General features: G+C 35.4%; 2 protein-coding genes across 3 annotated transcripts in view; one reads left to right on the forward strand and one right to left on the reverse strand.

Annotated features, from left to right (window-relative positions):
• Positions 1-14,499, reverse strand: part of LOC135222137 (sodium-coupled monocarboxylate transporter 1-like) — a 21,108-nt gene extending 6,609 nt beyond the window's left edge. The window contains exons 1-8 of one of the 2 annotated variants that reach the window (XM_064260313.1): positions 14,362-14,499; positions 12,363-12,623; positions 6,304-6,437; positions 5,457-5,645; positions 4,521-4,675; positions 3,435-3,575; positions 2,479-2,697; positions 308-426 (exon numbers count right to left, since the gene is read on the reverse strand). In XM_064260313.1, coding sequence (XP_064116383.1) covers positions 308-426; positions 2,479-2,697; positions 3,435-3,575; positions 4,521-4,675; positions 5,457-5,645; positions 6,304-6,437; positions 12,363-12,609 — 1,204 coding nt within the window. In that variant the 5' untranslated portion in view covers positions 12,610-12,623; positions 14,362-14,499. Of the gene's footprint in view, positions 1-307; positions 427-2,478; positions 2,698-3,434; positions 3,576-4,520; positions 4,676-5,456; positions 5,646-6,303; positions 6,438-12,362; positions 12,624-14,303 lie in introns of both variants that reach the window. The other variant, XM_064260307.1, reaches the window with a different exon arrangement.
• The window catches only part of LOC135222221 (uncharacterized), a 123,359-nt gene that overhangs the window by 51,894 nt on the left and 48,965 nt on the right, over positions 1-22,500 (forward strand). The window lies entirely within an intron of this gene.

Genomic DNA, 22,500 nt, shown 5'->3' on the forward strand with positions numbered 1-22,500 from the left:
TCATACACACACACACACACATATATATATATACACATACATACATATACATTTATATAAGTATACACACACACACACACACATATATATATATATATATATATATATATATATATATTCCTCCTCAAGCCGGGAAATAGGTAAATATTAAATAAAAAACTACATATATACACGTGTAAGTGTATGCGTGTGTATTTACGTGTCAGACTGTAGGCGGAAAGAAAGACAGCATAGCAAAAAAAAAAAAAAATAAAAATAAAAACAAGAAGAAGAAGAAGAAAAAAAATCAAAATTGACAAGCATTTACAGAGTGTGCGTGTGAGGAGCATTGTCGTTTTGGGAGACATTCTGCTGAAGAATTCCCAGCCACTGAAGATGTCTTCCCACAGTAAGACAACTGTCGAGTTCACAAAGGACGAAAGGGAACTGCAAGAAACAAAGACGGGGATTGGTGTCAGCAGTGTTACCAATTGGTATGTGTTTACCCTCCAAACTGGGTATAAGACTTACACAAAACCGGGGAAATAAGTGAAATTAGCGTATCTATTTGTAGTATATATACATATTAGAGCAATTTTATCATTATTGCATTACTATGACAACTAGAATTCAAGGAGACAGTTTGTAAATGCTTAGGCGTGTGTGTGAAGCTCCACTAAATTGGCAACGATGGGTGTCAGTAACGGAGGGTAGGCAAGGTTCTTGGAGTGTGTGCTCAACCATCGCCATCTTGAATTCAAGATGGCGATGGGTCAACTAACATAGGTCTAATCCGCTTCCTTGACGACGTATACTGTAGTGGTAAAGAGATGGCCATCTTTGATCTGAGGTTTCCAGTCTCATTTCGAAAATATGTAGGTCTAATCCACCTCCTTGATAATATATACTGTAGAGGTAAAGAGGTGGCCATCTTTGATCGAAGGTTTTCAGTCTCATTTCGAGAATATGCATAAACAAAAGTGTAGAAAGAATAGATTCTCATTTGAACTTACTCGACAGTCCTTGACTGCCGTATTTCCCAGACTCCATGGCTGCAGTAATCAATCGAAATGTAAGGTTTATCCATTAAGAATGATCTGACTCTCCTTATTTACTCATGGGTATCCAAATAAAACTGATAAAAAGAATAGGTTTTCATTTGAACATTTCCGAAAGTCCGTATTTCCTAGACTCCATGGCTGCAGTAAGCAATTAAAATGTAAGGTTTATCCATTAAGAATGATCTGACTCTCCTTATTTACTCATGGGTATCCAAATAAAACTCATAAGAAGAATAGGTTTTCATTAGAACATTTCCGATAGCCCGTATTTACCAAACTCTAGGGCTGCAGTAAGCAATCGAAATGTAAGGTTTAGCCAATAAGAATGATCTGACTCTCCTTATTTACTCATGGGTATCCAAATAAAACTGATAAAAAGAATTGGTTTTCATTTGAACATTTCCGAAAGTCGAAATGTAAGGTTTAACTGCTAAGCGTCTGGCAGCGTTTATTTCACTCATGGGTTGCCAAGGAAACGCTGTTTAGATTTCACAAACCGTCATCTGGGGGCACCTTCCCAAGCTTATCTCAGGAGAGGATGTCATCCTCGTTAAACCTGAGTCAGAAAAGTTTATATCTGAATATTCCCTCGGTTTCCGGCATTCAAAATTTTGCGTCTTTTTCGCCAAACTAAATTCGTGACTAGCTGTTTTATTATATGTATATATATAATATATATATATATATATATATATATATATATATATATATATATATATTACAAATTTCATTACAATAAGACACTAAATTCGTGGACTAGCAGCTTTTCTCTTTTTTTTTTTTTTTTTTTTTTACAAATTTTATTACAATAAAACACTAAATTCGTAGACTAGCTTTTTTTTTTAATTACAATAAAACTAGCTAGCTGTCACTCATAAAGCCTGAGGTTTTTCTTATAACTGTCTGTTCACTCATTAAATTCCCTTTAATAATTCCTTGAAATATAAAGGCAGAATTTCTGTTCCCTGGGATATTTATAACATTTTGTAAAGTCCCTTTTTTTAAGGCATTGTCACTAATTATAACTTTGAGATTTCTGCCACAGGTCTCAAAATTCATTTTCCTTTCATTAATCCACGCTAATATAAAACGACAAACAAATTATTATCATTTATGGACTGCAAAACCTACTTTTTTTCAAAAGATAAAAATTAAAATTTCCAAAAGGATATGTTTCTCCCAATTCCCTCCGTCCCTTCTTACAAGTCTTGAATTATGGAACAATAAACGTCAAGGAAACGGATTATTTTTGGCACTGCAAATGAATAAAAAAAATTGACAGAACAATACAAAGGGATTAAAGCTGTTCCCTTTTCAGATACGATACAATGGCTACACTATCACCCACACACACACACACACACACAATTTCAGTTTTCCGTAACAAATAAGGGATTTCAACTGGACATTTGAATGCCGGTCGAAAACCAATCCTCACCTCAACAGGGCTCCAGCCACAGCGGACACGAAAAGCCCAATCATGCCTGGGATGTGGGTCAGTTTATCTCCTACCATGAACGCCAGGATCTGGTCGGCCTTCTCTACCTGCCCACTCGTCACGGGGTCGCAGTCTGAGTAAGCTGCGTATGCCACTAGGCCGGAAAAGTAAAACAGAGACCAAAGAATGGTCAACCCGACGAGGAAAGCAACGCACAGCCTGAGGGAAGGGAAGCACTTTTGCCAATTGGTCTGCGTTTACCCGCCAAAACTCGGGACAAAACCTTAACAATACATTGGAAATAAGTGATTTTTGCGTATCTAATGGCAATAAACATAAATATAAAGCAATTGTATCATTATTGCATTACTATGACAGCTAAAATTCGTGGAAACAGTTCGTAGTGAAGCTATAGGCCTATGTGGAAGGCTCTACTAAATTGGCAACTATGAAGGGAAGACCGACACGATAACTTTAGGTTTAGGGTCTATACTAGATTCGCATCAACCGCGCATCTATAGAGTTGTCCAGGCCAGTCCCTTACGACGCTCCTGATTGGCTGTTGATAAGCCAATCACAGGGCTGGAAATACTCGAGAGAGTTCACACAGGCAGGATGTATGTATATGTCCCACCTCTCCTGAGGGGTACTTTTGAAAGACGTATCCCTCAGGAGAGGTGGAAGATACATGCTGCCTATGTGAATTCTCTCTCGAGATTGAGAGTTTCCAGCCCTGTGATTGGCTTAGCAACAGTCAATCAGGAGCGTCGTAAGGGACGTCCCTAGATGTGAATCTACTATAGTACTGGTAGCGCAAAGCGCCAACAGGTAGGGATTCAGACAGGTTAAAATATTTGCCTTTTAAACCGACTACGAGAGTCTCCTCTTCATTCATGACATCTTCATCTACTTTTTCTCTGGAAAAACGTCACCCAGCAGGGGTTAATCTAACCTACCCTTGTGACGTCGGCAACGTGCTGACTGACGTCAGTCTCTGATACTGCGTCTGGGAGATGCCAATGGTGCTGACGACGAAGTAGAACCCGAGGCACTGCACTGACCAGAACGTGTGGCGCTCCAAAGGACTAAAGTCAAAACTGCAAGAGGAAATTTGGGTTCTCATCGGGTAATATACATCAGATACGCGTCAGATATAAAAGACAGAAATTTCTTTTATTTCAGGGTGGATTTAAATGTGCTTTATAATTTGCATGTGGTCATTGAGAAAATACTCTTGGAGAAAATTATGCTTGGTGCCTGGTTACCCTTTCAGTCATTTTTTGAAGGAGGGAGAGAGAGAGAATTAATGGCAAAAATAAAAGATCAGTGTTTTCAAGGATGGCACTGGAAGTCTTGAAAACGTAGTTGCTAAAGAAGAGATCCAAGAAATAAACCTATATCTTACTATACTATAATGGGCATTAGTCTGTTCGTCCGTCTGTCATTCAATCACGGCCAAACGGCTGGTCCGATGTGCATGAAACTTGGCAGGGGTAAAGTGGTGACCCCCAAGATGGTTTATAATGGGGTTTCATCCTACCTCCCCCCCTCCCTCCGAAGGGGATGGGAGTTGGGTGAGAAGGGATTCCCTGAAACGGAGCTGTTAATGCCCGTGAAACGGGCCTGGTTATGCCCGTAGACTTAGTTCATGAATTTATCATGAATAATAGTTAAAAAACACTAGCAAGTCACTTATATGAAGCAGCGGATGAATATGCTTTTAGCAAGGATTGGTAAATTACTAGGAAGAAGAATTGTGGCAATTTTGGGTGAAATTAATGAATTATTGTCGAGAAGCAAAAATTCAAAAATTGAATCAGAGGTTGAAGTAACTAAGTCTACGGGCATAGCCAGCCCTGTTTCACGGGCAGAACCAGCTCCGTTTCAGGGAATCCCTTCTCACGCCACTTCCACCCTCTTCGGAATGGTTGGGGGGTGGTAGGATGAAACACCATTATAAACCATCTTGGGGGTCCCCACTATAACCCTGCCAAGTTTCACTGTCAGGAAATAGGAGACTCAGGAGAGGACAAGACTCTTACTTGAGGAATTCGATCCTTCCGCCTCTTTCGGCGATGTTCCACACTTCGGGGACGCCCCCGAGATCGGAGACCACCTGCACTATGACGACGAACACACCCACGAACATCATGAGAGTCTGGATGATGTCTGTGTAGATCACGCCCCGTATGCCGCCCTGTTGTCGAATAAATGAGGTGGGTGAGCCCATCGACATACTCCGTATAGTAGGGGGTGGTGTCCCTTGGGCCCCTACCTGCAACCCCTTCCATTCATTTTAATGTACCTCCATTCATATTCTCTCTCTCTCTTCCATCTTGCTATCAACCCTCTCCTAAGAATTGTCTCTGCAACTGCGAGGTTTTCCTCCTGTTACACCTTTCAAACAGTTTTACTCTCAATTCCAGTTTCATCGCTGAATGATCTCATACGTCCCAGTGCTTGGCCTTAATCCTATATTCTGCTATACTCCCGATAAATATAACAATAAATGATATAGATGATACAAAAGAAATAGTTCACCATCACAGTAAATGCTGCTGTGCCAACTTAGGCTGACAGTTAATTCTTCTTCGTGAAAGTCGACAGATGTCTTGAGACATTCTTATAGGAAAAGAGCGCAGGCTGACAAAATCCACATTTTATTATTGATGTGCTTCGCTGTTTCTTCATGAAAGCATTCTCAAGCCTAAAAGAGACTTTTTTCATAGTTGAATGAACATATAATCAAACAACGAAAATGTGGTTGTCATTACCCTATGCTCCTCTTGGAAGACTAAATTCACGCTTGGTTCGACAAAAATTCCACACTTTCCTGAGCATCTTGCCATTGATACAGATAGAGGAAAAGACCAAAGGGAATCACATCTCTTCTCAGACAACACCACAAAAACTACAAAACCTTAACTAACCGCTAAAAATACCCGGGAAACCACCCATTCATTCTCGTGTTTCCTCACCAGAGTGACGTATATGGCGCAGGCGATGCCAAACACCGCCACAGCCACGTAGGTCGGAATGCCCAGGGCGGAACTCAAAGTCAGCGAGGGGGCGTAGAGGCAGACGCCCAGGTACATGATGTTGTTCAGGATCTGGGTGAGGGAGGCCAGCTTCTTCAGGGGACGGGAGTTGAAGCGCACCTCGATGTACTGAGGAAAGGAAGGAAAATTGAAATCTCGCATCGATTTTTTTTTATGACGATACAGACGCCCGAAGTGAAATAAAAGAAGACCTCGTTCAAACTGGAGGGCATCAAGTGGAGTTGTTTATTAAAAAAAAAGTTACTAGCTCTCAAGGACAATCAGTCCTCATTGTCAAGTATCCATGTAATGTGTGTGTGACAAGTTAACACACATACTCATATATGTGTGTGCTATCTCTATATACGTATATATGTGTATGTATATACATACATGGAATGTATCCAGGTATCGTAGATAGGTGAGACTGAAACTTATGATATACTTTATTATAAGTATACATGCAAATATTTTATACGTAAGTATGCAAACATACGCACGTATGTATGTATGTATATATATATATATATAGTATATATTATATATATATATATATATATATATATACACATACATACGTGCGTATGTTTGCATACATACGTATAAAATATTTGCATGTATACTTATAATAAAGTATATCATAAGTTCCACAGTCTCACCACTTACGATACCTGGATACATTCCAGCGCGAACAAGTAAAATGATGATAATTTATCCGAAGACCAACACTAGAACTAATCAGGAAATCAGGTCAACGACTAACCCGAGAAAAGCGGCACCACCTCACCTGACACAACGACCCACAATTCAGAGGGTAGAAAATGGGCAAGATGACGAACATGACGACGATGATTCCCCAGAAGCAGCCCAGAAGGTTCAGCCAGATTTGCGTCCCGTGAAGGTACACCTCCGTGGAGTTCCCTGTTCGAAAGGAAAGGGTCGAGTGTGAATTGACCCCCCCCCAACAAAGTTCGGGGGTCGTTGTCTGGGACTAATATTTTTTTTGGGGGGTGGGGGCGTTATGTTTATGGTATTTACAGTCTTTTGTTTATGTTCCTTACGGGAATCCCTAACGGGATAGTACTAAACACGCCTCTGCAAAGGTGGATACACACCGGGTTAAAACCCTTGTTGTCACTGTCCAGGAAAGGTTAGATTTTTCACCTATAATTGCTCTGTTATGACTGGATCGATTAAAGATGTTTTTGTCAGTTTTTCATTCAACAGCAGAAGGTTAATTTGTTTTTATTTCTTTTTAATGAGTGAGATCACCTCTTTCTGTATTTCCCTTTACCTTCTCTTACTTGCTAATGACCACCTTAGTCTTTGGAAGTTTGAAATTTTAAAGTTAATGACCCCTGTGGTGGGCTCGTTCCATATGAACAGGGTTCATCTTCTGAATAATAATAATAATAATAATAATAATAATAATAATAATAATAATAATAAAGCCAAGGGAAACCGAAAGCCAAAAGAAATGTTGATCAGAATAAAAGATAGTGGCATAATGTCTTAGTTGCTTAAGTGCATCCTAGAAATGCAATACACTGGCTATTAAAGATACATTTCTGTGGTAAAAGCGAGTGAATTTAATATGCTCAGCAAATAAGAAATGCAATGATAAAAGGCAAAAGCAAATTTATCCCAGATATAGTAATTATTTATGATGCACACTTCGAGTTATATATTTTCATTTGAAGGTTCTCTTTTTTTTTACATAATGTTTATGGAAATACTCGTCTTTCTATATATATATATAGGTTACCCAGCTCTGATACCATTTACCAGCGAAGGGTATTTAATATTTGGTATGCTTGAAACCCGAAGCGTTAAGGCAAACTAGCTACACACTCAATCTCTCTCTCTCTCTCTCTCCCGAGGTGATCACTGGCATAGCCTCCGCTCTCTCTCTCTCTCTCAACTCGCAACCTCTTTCTCTCTCCATTCTAACAGGTCATCAAATGAGAGTCATGCATTACAAAAACATAATATTTATTTAACAATGGAAAGATAATAATACAAGTCTCACAGACTAACTAGCTCAGTTAAACCCCCAGTATTTAAATGTCTTAATCAGTAATTAGTCACACCAATAATCTCTTCTCCACACGGGACCCTCGGCCCCCTAGGACTCTCGGTCCCCCTCCACTAGAATCGCCTGTTACAAAGACACGAGAACATACTCGTAAGCACACACAGTTGTAAAGACAAAGTCAAAAATTAAACATTTTTACAAGGTATCAAACAAGCCATCCCAAGTAAGTTAACACTTACCCATTACAGCCCAGAATATCACACACAGATAATCAAAAACTTTCGCAGAGCTATTCCAGCATTCTGCCTTTCTCCCACAGACTTCTCTGCAAGTCTCTCCATAGACTTGGCTAAAGATGCCATTATGAATAGACATAGTTCGTACATGTACATATGAACTCACACTTCGTCAACGCCCCATGTAACTAGTTGCAGCCAGTTTCCAAAGGCACTTGAACAAGATCCCATGACCTCACACATAACTACAGAACGCACGTTGACCCGCTGAACTATGCGCCTTCGTATCACTCCCTCCCAGAAATGATTTATCAGCTTTCATGGGTCATTGCTTCGGCTCTGTTCTGCGCAAAGTCACAGCACATAACATTGGCATATTAAATATATTATTAATTATAACCCCTTTCATCTGACATACATACTATATATATATATATATATATATATATATATATATATATATATATTTATATATATAAGTGTGTGTATATATATATATATATATACATATATATATATATATATATATATATATATACACGTATATATATATTTATATATATATATTTATATCTATATATATATATATATATATATATATATATATATATATATATAAATATGATATATTATATATATACATGTAAATATGTATATGTATTTGTATATATGCATATATATATGATTTATATATATGTATATATATATATATAATATATATATATATATATATATATATATATATATATATATATATATGGACTCGTACATTGTCACAACCTCTCTCATTCGCATTACATGTGTATTTACAAGGAGAAATGCATTGTATGGTAGTGTGGGAAGAGAGAGAGAGAGAAAAAAGAAGGTTGTGTATGTGTGCTATTAGTGTCAGGTATATAAGCGGTAACAGATGAACGCTGGCATCGTTACAAACGACCACATACATTTTAGCACGTCACTAACGACCTTAAGGTAACAATTTAAATTCCTCTCGCCGGGTGCCTACCCCATCACTTTTTAGAATGTCAGAAGCACATTTGGAATATATATATATATATATATATATATATATATATATATGTGTGTGTGTGTGTGTGTATGTATGTATGATGTATGTATGTATCTATAGCAATTTGGTAGGAAGGGGAAGGGCAATTCATTATTCCTTTCTAAGTACTTTCTTCAGCCGCTGACGTTTCAAGACGTTTAGTCCTATTTTCAAAGCTACATAGCTATGTAATAGAAGAAACAGACCTTAAAAAACAGACTCGGAATAAAAAAAAAGAATTAAAAGCTTTTTTACATACAACATAAAATTATAAGTACAGTAAAAAGGCAGAGAGTTTACCAGATAGTGCTGAGGGCACAGACCGACCAACAGTTCGGGCCAGGTTTGGCTTCGACTTAAACTCACGAGAGGTATAGAGTTGTTGAGGTGGTCTGGGTATTTAGTTGCGGGACAAGCTGTTTAATAAAAGGCATTTCTAAAATTGCTATAGTAAAACACATCAACCGTGCATTTGATGTCTAGGCCAGTCCCTTACGACGCTCCTGGTTGGCTGCTGATAAGCCAATCACAGGTCTGGAAACTCTCAGTCTCTCTCGGGAGTTTACATAGGTAGGATGTATGTTCCACCTCTCCTGAAAGACGTATCCCTCAGGAGAAGTAGAACATAGATCCTACCCATGCGAACACTCGAGAGAGACTGAGAGTTTCCAGTCGTAAGGGACTGGCCTAGACATCAAATGCACGGTTGATGTGAATCTACTATAGTTGTTGGTCGTTAGGAGTTCGGCCTATGGTTTTAAAATCTTTGCAATTAACATTAAATTTACACTTCTTTGCATGTTCACGTACGCAAGAGAATTCTGCGTTTGATCATTTTAACACCCGTTCTATAACACATGCCTCGATGAGAATCCAATCTTGCTTTTAACATCCTGCGGGTGGATCCGACATATTTCCCCAGGTTACATCTGGGGCAATTAAATAGGTAAATGACTCCCTAGGAAGAGAATTGTTTGTTTCATTACGCCCTAGGGATTTCGTAAAATCCCTCGATTTCACATAGTCCCTGTATATATTATGAATATAATGTACAATATACATTTCCATTTTTTTATTAAAGTAATTTTCCGACATCATGGGAATGAATCTGTGGTAAAATCGTCAACAAAATTCTTTCAACTAAGCTTCTTTTCGATCAAACATCTCCAAGCAAGTCCCTCTCGGCCAGTCTTTTCCATTTCTACGTTTCATTACTACTTAATACATAATTATGTATATTTCGTCATTACGTATCTATATACCAATATATATATGTTAAAGATATATATAATATATATATATATATATATATATATATTATATTATATATATATATATATAAATCACAAACAGATTGAAAACCAGGCTGCTGCCAAATGTGGTGAACGAATCTTCAGCACAAGTTGGATATTCGTTTGAAACACACTGGTTCAAAGTATCGATAGGTTGCTGACGTGTATTTAACTTGTTCATGATATGTACGAGATAAGTTGCCTGTCGATTCTACGCTTTGAGATAGGAAAGGAATTTCTAAGACCTTTTCTTTTTTTAAAGAATGGAGTCTATTGCTTCCTTCGTGGCTGTGCCACATCTTTTTGCATTTAGATATAGTATATATATGCGTATATATATATATATATATATATATATATATATATATATATATATATATATTCGCTCTACCTCGGAATTGATACGAAATTATTATCAACTAAAAAATTCCCCCTCGGTACATATATGAAAATATATCAATTCCGAGGTAGAGCGAATATGATATTAAAGGACATTTGTAGCTCGAATGATTTATATGAATCACGGTGATGTGATAAGTATTCATAATAAGGCTGCGTGGGTCAAACGCTCGAATCTGCTACCATGGTGGAGGGGGTTCCATATCGATTCTAATTACAAATACAACGAGATCGACGTTGATTTGAAATGGTCAGAATCGATATAAACCTTTGCCTCTCTTGATAGCCGTTTCGGTAGTGTCACTGTCCGATCCTGATTTCGTTCCCCGTCCTACTGGACGGTGGTTCGATCCCATGGGGGTACGAAATTATTATCAACTAATATATATATATATGTACGCATATATATCTTATTTGTTATTACAAAGAGGAGCTTTATAACTAAGAATCACCCTAGAAATCAACTTTATAAATGAGAATCACTCTAAAAATCAGCTTTATAAATGAGAATCACCCTAGAAATCAGCTTTATAAATGAGAATCACTCTAAAAATTAGCTTTATAAATGAGAATAACTCTAAAAATCAGTTTTATAAATAAAAATCTCTAAAACTCAGCTTTACAAATGAGTTCACTCTAAAATCTAGCTTTATAAAGGAGAAACGCTCTAGAATTCAGCTTTATAAATGAGAATCCCTTTAAAAATCAACTTTACAAATGAGTATCACTCTAAAAAGTGGCTTTATGAATGAGAAACGCTCTAGAATTCAGCTTTATAAATGGGAATCCTTATAAAAATCAGCTTTATAAATGAGACTTACCCTAAAAATCAGCTTTATAGATGTGGATACCCTCTAAATCAGCTTTATGAATAAGAATATCCTATAAATCAGCTTTACACATGAGAATCAGTCTAAAAACTAGGTTTATAATTGGGAATCGCCCAAGAAATCAGCTCGCGCGAAAGAGGATACCCGAATTTAGAATTCCCGGATTCCAAATGGCTCCTCCATCTGTTCAAGTCATGAGACTTCAGCAAAGGTTCTTTTTGAACTCTGAAAATATGAGAAACTCGAGGCTGAAATCGTCCCAATTTCCTTTCATTTACTAGTGAAGTTAGACGCTGCTTTTTATCGTTTCGTAAATGTTATAAAAAAGTTCTTTTTATTTTGCGCGGGAGACAAACTGCTTCCAATGTTCCGTTATATAATTATAACAATGACGTTATTAATGGTATTATTTTTATTATTAGCGTTATTATCTTTACCATTAATGTTATTTTTTTTATTTTTAGCGTTCTTTGTATTGGTAATAATAATAATAATAATAATAATAATAATAATAATAATAATAATAATAATAATAATAATAATAATAATAATGGGGAAAAACTCTCTATCACGAGAGTATATAATGTTCTAAAGGGTCCACAATAATACAGTGTTGCGAGTCCGTGTATAATTTTTAAAACTTTACAAAAAACTTTCGAACCCTTCCCTGGGTTCATCTTCAGTCCAAATGAACAATTAGTTACAACATGTGTATATATATATATATATATATATATATATATATATATATATATATATATATATATATATACGGCAGTATATGTTGTAACTAATTGTTCATTTGGACTGAAGATGATCCCAGGGAAGGGTTCGAAAGCTTTTTGTAAAGTTTAAAAATGGTACAGGGACTTGCAACACTTTGTGTTATTTTGGACCCTTTAGAACAAAATAATAATAATGTTAAAAACACTTCCTTTCTTCGTCCTTGTCACCAAAATCAAACCCAGACCAAAGAAAATGCCCAAAACAAAAATGGACACCTCACCTTGAATGGAGATGGACGATACGACGCCCCCGAGGAGAGACAGGCAGACGGCCACGGGGTTCATGTCCCTGCCCCCGACCAAGAACACCTTGGTCGAGGAGGAGGACTTCCTCCAGCCGGCGAGGACGCCGACGACCACCGACGAGACCAGGACGCAGCCGAGGATGGCGTAATCCACAAGGGTGAAGTGGCTCTGCGCCAGCCAGGTGGCGCTGCCATCGGTGAGGTCTGGCGAAGATTCGTTCATCGTGATTTTGATACCTGAAATTAAAAGGAATACTTATGCGTATATATATATATATATATATATATATATATATATATATATATATATATATATATATATATATATCAGAAGGTGATAACATGTAGTCATCAGTAGGGTTACCGAAACTCAGAATATCAATAAGAGTTAATTACGATACGTTTCGTGCCATCCTGACACATCAGTCTGTAATATAAAATTAATTAACATTTATAAAATATGGTTCGGAAGTCACGTGAAGCCGTTAGTCCCGTTGCTGAATAACCAATGGTTCCATGCAACGTTAAAACACCATACAAACAAACAAATAAAATTAAAGTTTACTTGCTAATTTAAAAAAGAATACATAAACAAATAAAATTATTCATTGAAACTATTGTGTATATGATATATATAATGTATAATATAGAAAATAAATATATATATAGTTTTATATAAGATTATATAGCTATATTTTATATATTTATATAGATGTATAATATATACAGTTATAAATAAAATTATTCATAGAAACTATTGTGTATATATAGATATATGTATATATAGATAAAGTAAATATATATATAGTTTATATAGATTATATATATATATTTTATATATATATATATATGTATATATATAATGTATATATATTACATAATATATCTATACATTGGCCGTTATCCCTGACAAAGTAACTCTAGACAGAGAGAAAGAGAAAAAAAAAAATCAATGGTCGATGCCAAATTCCTAATTCAATTGTGGAACCGTAGAGAAACGTCTTCTGCAAAGAAAAAAAAAAACTTCTCTAACATTAGACGGAGAATGTTAATAAATACACTATCTCTTCTTTCTGTATTTCCTTATTATCTTCTGTTACTTCTTTCGAATGAACATCGTAATCTTTGGAGGCTTGAATTTCGGGTCAATGGCCCATTGTGGGCTTCCTTATGAATAAGGTTCACTAGACAACCTATAAAGAAAATTTGACTTTTCTTAAATATGACCCTTTTCGCAAAAACATTGCTCACATCTTTGGAGCTATCCGGGTCAGGGAGGGACTTGTTAACTCATCAGTATAGCTTGGCATTTGCTTTTGTATAAATTGGGTTAAAATTCTTCTCATGTAAAATATTTGCTTTTCATTACTGATTTATTTTTATTTATGTTTTATTTATATTTATTTATTTATTATTTATTTATTATTATTATTATTATTATTATTATTTATTATTATTATTATTATTATTATTATTATTATTATTATTTTTATTATTATTTTGCCTGATGTTTATCAATAAACTTTTTGAATTTGAAATTGAATGTGAACTCATCATTACACGGGCCGCAAACCCTCTGAATTTGGACAAAATACAATGGCAGCCTCATCTGTAAATCAATTTTTGCACACATCATCTTAATGTGATTATGTAGAGTCACTAAAGTTTCTCACATTCAGAAAATGGCAACACACGGGTTAATTCTATGCAGACGTGTTGAAGGTGTCGTTTCTTTACGGTCTTTCAAACCAGTGAATGTAATTTAAAAAAAACGCGAACTTTAACGTAAAACATATAAAATGCCTTCAGTACCCGAAATCAACACGAACACCCTGTAAAAAAAATAAAGTATATATATATATATATATATATATATATATATATATATATATATATATATATATATCGCTACGGTACCTTGCGAGTTTCAAGACGGGACGAACTGGCGAAAAACCAGACAAAACGCCTCCGTTACCTAAGTCGCACGGCGTGAACACCCTAGGAGAAATCGGAGCAGACTAAAAGTGAGGTATAGCCAGCCTTGTGAAAGCAGCGTCTCAGGAGCGGTCTCGAACAAACCCCGCTCTGCTTATTACTGGAGGTTTTGTGGGTGTCGTTGCTTTTACATAACCTGGCCAGAGTTACTTGTGGTGTTCCAATAACAAATAGCAGAAGCTCCAGCTGCGTTTTTGTCCTTTTTGTGCGCACGTAGCGTTTATTGGCGAGGCCAAAACGTTCTGAGAAAGATCTTACGTAACATTTCCTCTGGAGAATAACGGCACGTCGTTAATCAAAGTATTTGGGTAGCGGGGAATCACATATGGCATCGGTGTGACCGAGACACATTTGGCTGACAACTCCGAATGCCAGAACAGTTGACAAGTATGATATAATCTTTGTCAGTTGAAAGTACGTAGCACGTAAAATACTTTAGCTGTATACTTCAGATTAAGCGCTTGAAACACACTGTCAATATACAGTTTATATATATATATATATATATATATATATATATATATATATATATATACACACACACACATATATATATATATATATGTGTGTGTGTGTGTGTGTGTGTGTGTGTCCGGACAATTCGGTACCAGGACAGTTCGGTACCGGGCTTGTCATTTTTATTATTTTTTTTTAATTTCTAAATCAGAAGAATAATATGGTATTCTATATTAGACATTAAGATCTATTTATATATAATATTACCTAATTGCCTGACTACAAAGTTTGTTATTCAACTAGTTTTACAATTACAGTAACATAAACAGTCTACCTAACTAATTTATTACTAAACGATTAGATTGGTTATTCCCTTAGTTGTTTATAGATAATATAAACTAACTACCCAACTATTCATTCATAAACAATTAGTTTGGTTATTCCTTAGTTGTTAATAAAAAAAAAGACTATTAGTTTCTTTATTCCAAATTTTTTACTAAGTTTACTGCAAAGGTACCTTTAGATTTTTTATTCTAGTTTCACCCCATCATTCACACAATGGAGTCTTGCAAGTGCATACGATCGGAAAAGGGAAATACAAAATTAGTTGATAAGGAAAACTACGTGTACCAAAAACAAAGAAAATGCTGATGGTACGAAGATATATTGGCATTGTGAAAGGCGGTCTTGCAAAGCACCGCTTCACTCAGATGTTAGTTTTCATGCGCTCAAGTATATTAAAAATCATAATCATAGCACAACTGCAGCTGAAGTGAGTGCAAAAGTTGCTACTGCAAATATTAAGGAAAGGACAATCACAAGTCAAACACCTTCTCGTTCAATTTTAACAGAAGAACTAGGAAATTTAAAAGAGTGCGCAGATGCTGGTGTGACGAAACTAGTTCATATTAGTCGAAATATGAGACGATGGAGAGGTGATCAGGCTAATCATCCACCGATCCCACAAACAATTAATGGATTTCAAATACCACGAGAGTTTGGTGTTATCGAGAATGGCTCTATCTTTTTGCAGAATGACAGTGGCATTGACGACGTTAAACGCGTTTTAATTTTCACTACTAATGACGCTCTTCACGATTTGAGACAATGTGCGAATTGGGCAGGAGATGGAACTTTTAAGAGTTGCCCTGTTATATTTTTCCAACTTAATGTCTTGCATATACAAATTAAAAACTTCAGTGCTCCAAGATTTGGCAAAAACAAAATTACAAAAGCTTCGAAACGGTTATGAACCAGTCAAAAAGAAGAAGTACAGGGATTGTGACAAGCGTATCACTCATCTAGTACAGAGCTATAATCAAGCAGAAAGAATGCAGTTCCTTAAAGCAATCGCTGATAATATTAAGGTTTAAATTTTTTTTTTACTTTTATGTACAAGAAATGTATGGTTTTTACTGTTTTACTTTTATATAGATACGTTTAATACAAATGTATGGTTTTTACTATTTTATTTTTATTATATACTTTTAACGGCAAAAAATGTATGGTTTTTACTATTTTATTTTTATATACATACTTTTAACGACAAGAAATGTAAAAAGTCTGGAATAAAGAAACTAAAAAAGTTTTTTTTAAATAAATCATTTCATTTATGTCTGCCACCCACTTTTTTATATTCTTTGTAAATAAGTAAGAAAATAACCAAACTAATCGTTTAAAAATGACAAGCCGGCTACTGAACTGTCCTGGCACCGAATTGTCCTAGCACCACATTATATATATATATATATATATATATATATATATATATATATATATATATATATTTATATATATATATATAATATATATATATATATTATATGTATATATATTTATATATATATATATATTTATATATATATATATATATATATATATATATATATATATATATATATATTGGAGTAACGGAAAGGCGTTCTTTTTTTCTTTTATCCATTTAGTAAGCCACGTTTCGTATCTCTTGATGTGCATCTTTCAGGCTGAAAAAAACGATGTACTTGAACAGTAATTGTGTACAAACTTGTTTCCACTATGTTGAAAGATAATAAAAGAGAGAGAGAGAGAGAGAGAGAGAGAACTAAAAGACAATTTAAAAAATAAAACCTTTAAAACGTTTAAAAGATATTTGAAAAAACATTTAAAATATATTTAAACGCAACAGAACAGCAGAAGAAGGCCAGGGTCAACAATGTTTTATATTGACCCCTCCCCTCCCTCCCACCCCCCCCCCCCCTTGCATTGGTTTTCTCCGTTAGTTTGCTTTACACTTCCGGTGTGGGTAGGTGTCTTTTTTTTTTTCTCTCTCTTCAGTTGGCCTGCCCTTCTCGCTGTCTCCTTGTTCTGTTGTTTTTGTACATATTTTAATTTAAAAAAAAATTTATGTTTTAAATGTTTTAAGGTTCTCTCTCTCTCTCTCTCTCTCTCTCTCTCTCTCTCTCTCTCTCTCTCTCTCTCTCGTTTTAATTTCTTTTAACAAGGTGGTAACAAGTATAAAATGTACATACCTATTACTGTTTGTGCACAATTACTGTTCAAAAAGAACGCCTTTCCGTTACTTCAATTTCTGTTCTTTGAGTGTCTGCTCCTGACTACATTACATATATATATATATATATATATATATATATATATATATATATATATATATATATATATATATATATATATATATATATATATATATATATATATATATATACAACACACACATATATAGGAAATATAAGAACACAGTATCGTGCTTCTCAGTTATCAATAGAAGGATCCACAGTAATACTTTTGTTTAGAAAGGCGAAATGTATTTGTATATTACAGAGCTTAAAGCTTTTGTCCATCTTTCTGTGGAGTTGATTATTGTATTGATACACACACACACACACACACACACACACACACACATATATATAGATATATATATATATATATATATATATATAATATATATGTATATATATAAATTTTTATCACATCACCGTGATTTATATACTTGCATTAATCTACAATTGTCCTTTAATATCCAATTCGCTCTAACTCGGAATTAGTATATTTTCATATAGTATGTTCACCGAAGGGGATTTTTTTTTTTAGTTCAGTGAGATTACCGACTGTTGGCCGAGTCAGTAACTGCAACGTAAAAAGAGCATACAAACAAACAACTCACTGAATTCCTGATTTCTCCTCTGTGCGCTGGTTCGAATCCACGACAGGACGAATTATCATCAAATAAAAAAAATTCCCCTTCGGTTAACACATATGAAATTATATGAATTCCTAGGTGGAACGAATTGAATATCAAAGGACATTCGTAGCTTAATGGATACATACATACATACATACACACACTGCAGTCGCAGCATACGGGCGAAAAAGATGAAGGAATTTAGGGGTTACGTGTGACCTCAGACAGACGTTGCCAGGAATAAGCTTTGCTGTTCATTCTCTGGCAAGGATCAGATTTTTATGACGATCCATCACTGTTGTGTAAGTTTTTTTTTTTTTTTTTTGTTAATTGATCGCTCGCATTTGGTCTCAGACAGAACGTAGCCGGGAATAAGCATTGCTGTTCATTCTCTGGGCTTTCTGGTAAGGATAAGATATTCATGACTGTCTGTTTGTTTTGTAAGATTTTTTTTGTGTGTGTGTGTTTCCTCGTCTAACTCTCCTTCAGCGCCTCCAAAAATAAGCGTTGAACGAATCGCTCCGTGACAAACGTATTTTGACGGCGTCTTGAATCAGCGGTCGGTGAAATAACATGAAAAATTGTGACTGGCTATTTATGCCAATAATATAACTGATCTGGGTCTAATCAATATGAAAAGAAACTAAGAATTAAACAAGTAATTAGATGAATAAATATACTAGAATATAAGTAAACTGATTGCTAATAGACTTACGAGCACCCTATTTTGTGAGAGAGAGAGAGAGAGAGAGAGAACCAAGTCATTAGCACTGAATTCTTAAAATGTTTTAGCAATTCATTCACGTTTATACAATAATTAGAGACTATAACATCTGCTCTTACACATTGTAGGGTATAGTGTGTCGAATTTTTAACATTCTGTGGGTGTATACATATTTAAATGTATATACTATGTATATGTATATATATGCATAGTACATATATATATATATATATGTATATGTGTGTGTTTGTGTGTTTATACTTATATATATAACGCATGACAACATATTCCTTTGATACATATTCAGATCTTGAAAATGGAAATTATATCTTCCTCAAATATCTATGAAAAAATAAAAATGGACCAGCGACATATACCACGTCTTTCGTAAAAACACAGATATGAAAAAGGGAATGAAAAATTAAATGCAAAAAAACAAACGAGAGAAAAACATAATGGAGATAATGGAAAATGACTAGTTCTGGAAAATGAGTAAAAGGAGGATTTATTAAAAATGAGTTTTTTTTTTCTTTTTTTATAACTTATCATCGCCGTTATATTTTGATTTCAATTATTTTATTCTAAGTAAACTGAAGTATGAATTTCGCTTTTCTATGAGGACGGAGAAATTCATCCTCTCTTCAGTAATTGAGATTCATAAATCATTATACGACCCTAATACTATACTCCTTGTATTTTAATACACTTTTATCTATCTATCTACTTATTAGATATTTTCTTTCTCTTTTAATAAGTGGTATCTCTTCTTTTTTGCATTTCCTTTTACTTCCACTTACTTCTTCCTAATGAACACCGTAATATTCTTTGGAAGATTGAAATTCATGTCGTAGGATCTATGGGCTTGTTCCATATGAATAGGATTCGTCCTCTGAATAATAATAATAATAATAATAATAAATAATATAATAATAATAATAATAATAATAATAATCAATAATAATAACAATAATAATAATACTTATTATATTATTATTATTATTATTATTATTATTAATATTATTATTATTATTATTATTATTATTATTATTCAGTTGGTTTAAGTGAATGCATTCTAATTAACACCGTATTTTTTGGAAAATTGAATTTCAAGCCCACTTTAGTGTGCTTGTTCCATGTATAGGGTTCATCCTCTGAATAATAATAATAATAATAATAAATAATAATAATAATAATAATAATAATAATAACAATAATTATCATCATTATTATTATTATTATGCAACCATATTCCCCAGACGTTCCCGGTACACTGTGATACGTCTTCCTCGCTTTCACGTCATGTGTTATACATTCTGGTGTCGCGTAACACGTTCCTAGGCAAGTAACACATAAGACGCGAAGGCAGTGACAATCCAAATACAAACGCTCAAGTTACAGTGACTGAAAAATAAACGAGAGAGAAAACTCATTCCAGTCAAAATAAATCTATACTGCCATTATATCACGCGCTGATTTCTTGGATTATTGCAATTTGATCAGTTCTTGGAATATTACCATTGGCTAAATTCTTGGAATATGATTATTCACTAGTTCTTGGAATACGATTCACTAAATTCTTGGAACATTACAATTCGTGATTTTTCTAGAATAGTATTACAATTTGCTAATTTCTTGGAACATTGCAATTCGCGATTTTTTTTTTGGAATAGTATTACGATTTGCTAAATTCTTTGAATATTACAATTCACTAAATATTTGGAAGATTACAATTCGCTAAATATCTGGAATATTACAATTCGCTAAATATCTGGAATATTGCAATTCGCTAAATTCTTGGAATACTACAATTCAGATGAATCAAAACTGTCATATATCATTCGTGTCATTTTTTAAAAGTTTTTGCAAATTTAGTTTCCCCCCTGTTGTTACTCTCCATTTTTTGTTTGGGGGGAAAGGAATGTGCTTACTTTAATGTTAAAGCCCAGCACTTATATAGACAGGGTTTGTTCTAATATGTGGCTCAACCCTTCTGGGCGTCCCGTAAAGGTATCGTTTATTGATGCTGCGCCTCTCACGGGACGGGAGGGCGTGTCCAGTAGACTATAGTCTCTTAAAAACGGAACTTTTTAAAAAGCAGTGGTTAATGAACCTTGATGTTAGAATCGAACTCTCGTCTCTTGTTGCGATTTTCACACGAGCGACGTCTGTTTTCTGCGGAGTACGGGGCGCGCATGAACGCGACTGTCTTGGGGAAAAACACGATCCACTAAGGAATGCACAGTGAGTTCCATCCGAATGTCATGTAGCCTACGGGAGACATTCATCTCACTAAATGTAAAATCTCCTTACTTATGAAATACATGATTTTTGTTTCAGCATTTCTAACCATCCGCCCAATAAATAAATAAATCTCAATCAAATAAATAAATAAATACGCATCTCCAGAGTTTCCAGTCCAGACGCAAATCTTGTTTTTGGCCCGGGGCCAACAAAAGGTGCCGACGGCGTAGGTTGAGCCGTTCTCTCACTGACATTGCGTAATTGCGTTAAAGCTAAAGTAACCATAGAACCCTTTCTCTCATGCAAGAGGAGAGTCCATATGTCGGGAACAGCACTGACTTTTTTTTTTTTTTTTTTTGGGGGGGGGGGGGGGATAACGGGTTTTACGCATGACTTTTAGACGCGAATGATACGAGGATGTTACAGTGTAAGATTGACGTTAAATTATCAAAGGAGTTTTCATCCGAAATGGTCTTAGATATGGCGCGAAAAAGAAAAGAAAAGTCGCGATCACTGACGCGCGTCAATTTTTAATTTCAGGAAACTCGCCACACAGTATGATACATTCGTAAAAAAAGAGATTTTAACAATAGTTACAGTTTTGGGAAGTTCTGTCCTGCAAGTAGAAACGGCCTTTTGCGTAGACTGTCAATGAAATGGTCGGATGAGGCCTCTCGCTTCGTAACTGGAGTTTGCCCACAGGTCTACGGCCACGACGAAGCACAGCGCATGCTCGGAGAAAACACTTGTCCTTCGGTGCAGCAAAAGATGCTTGCCTAATCTTCCAGCGAGGGGGGGTGGGGGAGGGGGTGGTGGCGGTTCAGGTCTGAAGTCACAACAAAAATTGAGTGAATCAGAATTAAAGGTGTTGATGAAGCCCTCTTCTTCTCTTGAATCGTCCGCCGATCTCTCGTCTTCTACATAGCCTTCACGAGTGCTAAAAAACGAATGGATATAGATACCAGATTTACTGAAACTTTGACATTGCGTGGAACTTTTGCGAGCTTCAGTGACTCGACGCGAGGTAAACACAAACACAAACACACGCACTTAAAAGCTGAGAGAGAGAGCCACTAGAAGACTGCGAAATCAATAAAGCTTCGTATAGGGGCCGACCCACCGGGAATCGATGATGTTGCCCATCAAGTAGTTTACGAAAAGAGAGGCAAGATCGGGAATTCAGGAGGGTATATGGTGTAGGTATTGTAGGTCAGGGAGAGAGAGAAGGGAGAGTTGTGAGAGGGAAGTCAGGGAGAGACAAGTTACTCAACTTCCTGGGCGTAGCTTGAGAATGTCTTTCACTTTTGAAACAATTTTATTTTATTTTATTTTATTTATTTTATTTTTTTAAGGAAATTCCCTCTTTCGGTTTTTCTTCGCGGACGAAGATTTTTTCCCCCTTACCTATTCTTCCTGTTTGTTTGTTTGTATTTCATTTTATTTCCCTGAACAACTGCGATTTCCCCCAATTGACTCCATACGCCATCTAAAATCAACCCCCAGTTTTCCCCTGC

This window comes from Macrobrachium nipponense, chromosome 20 (assembly GCF_015104395.2).
Source record: "Macrobrachium nipponense isolate FS-2020 chromosome 20, ASM1510439v2, whole genome shotgun sequence".
Classification (NCBI taxonomy): Eukaryota; Metazoa; Arthropoda; class Malacostraca; order Decapoda; family Palaemonidae; genus Macrobrachium; species Macrobrachium nipponense.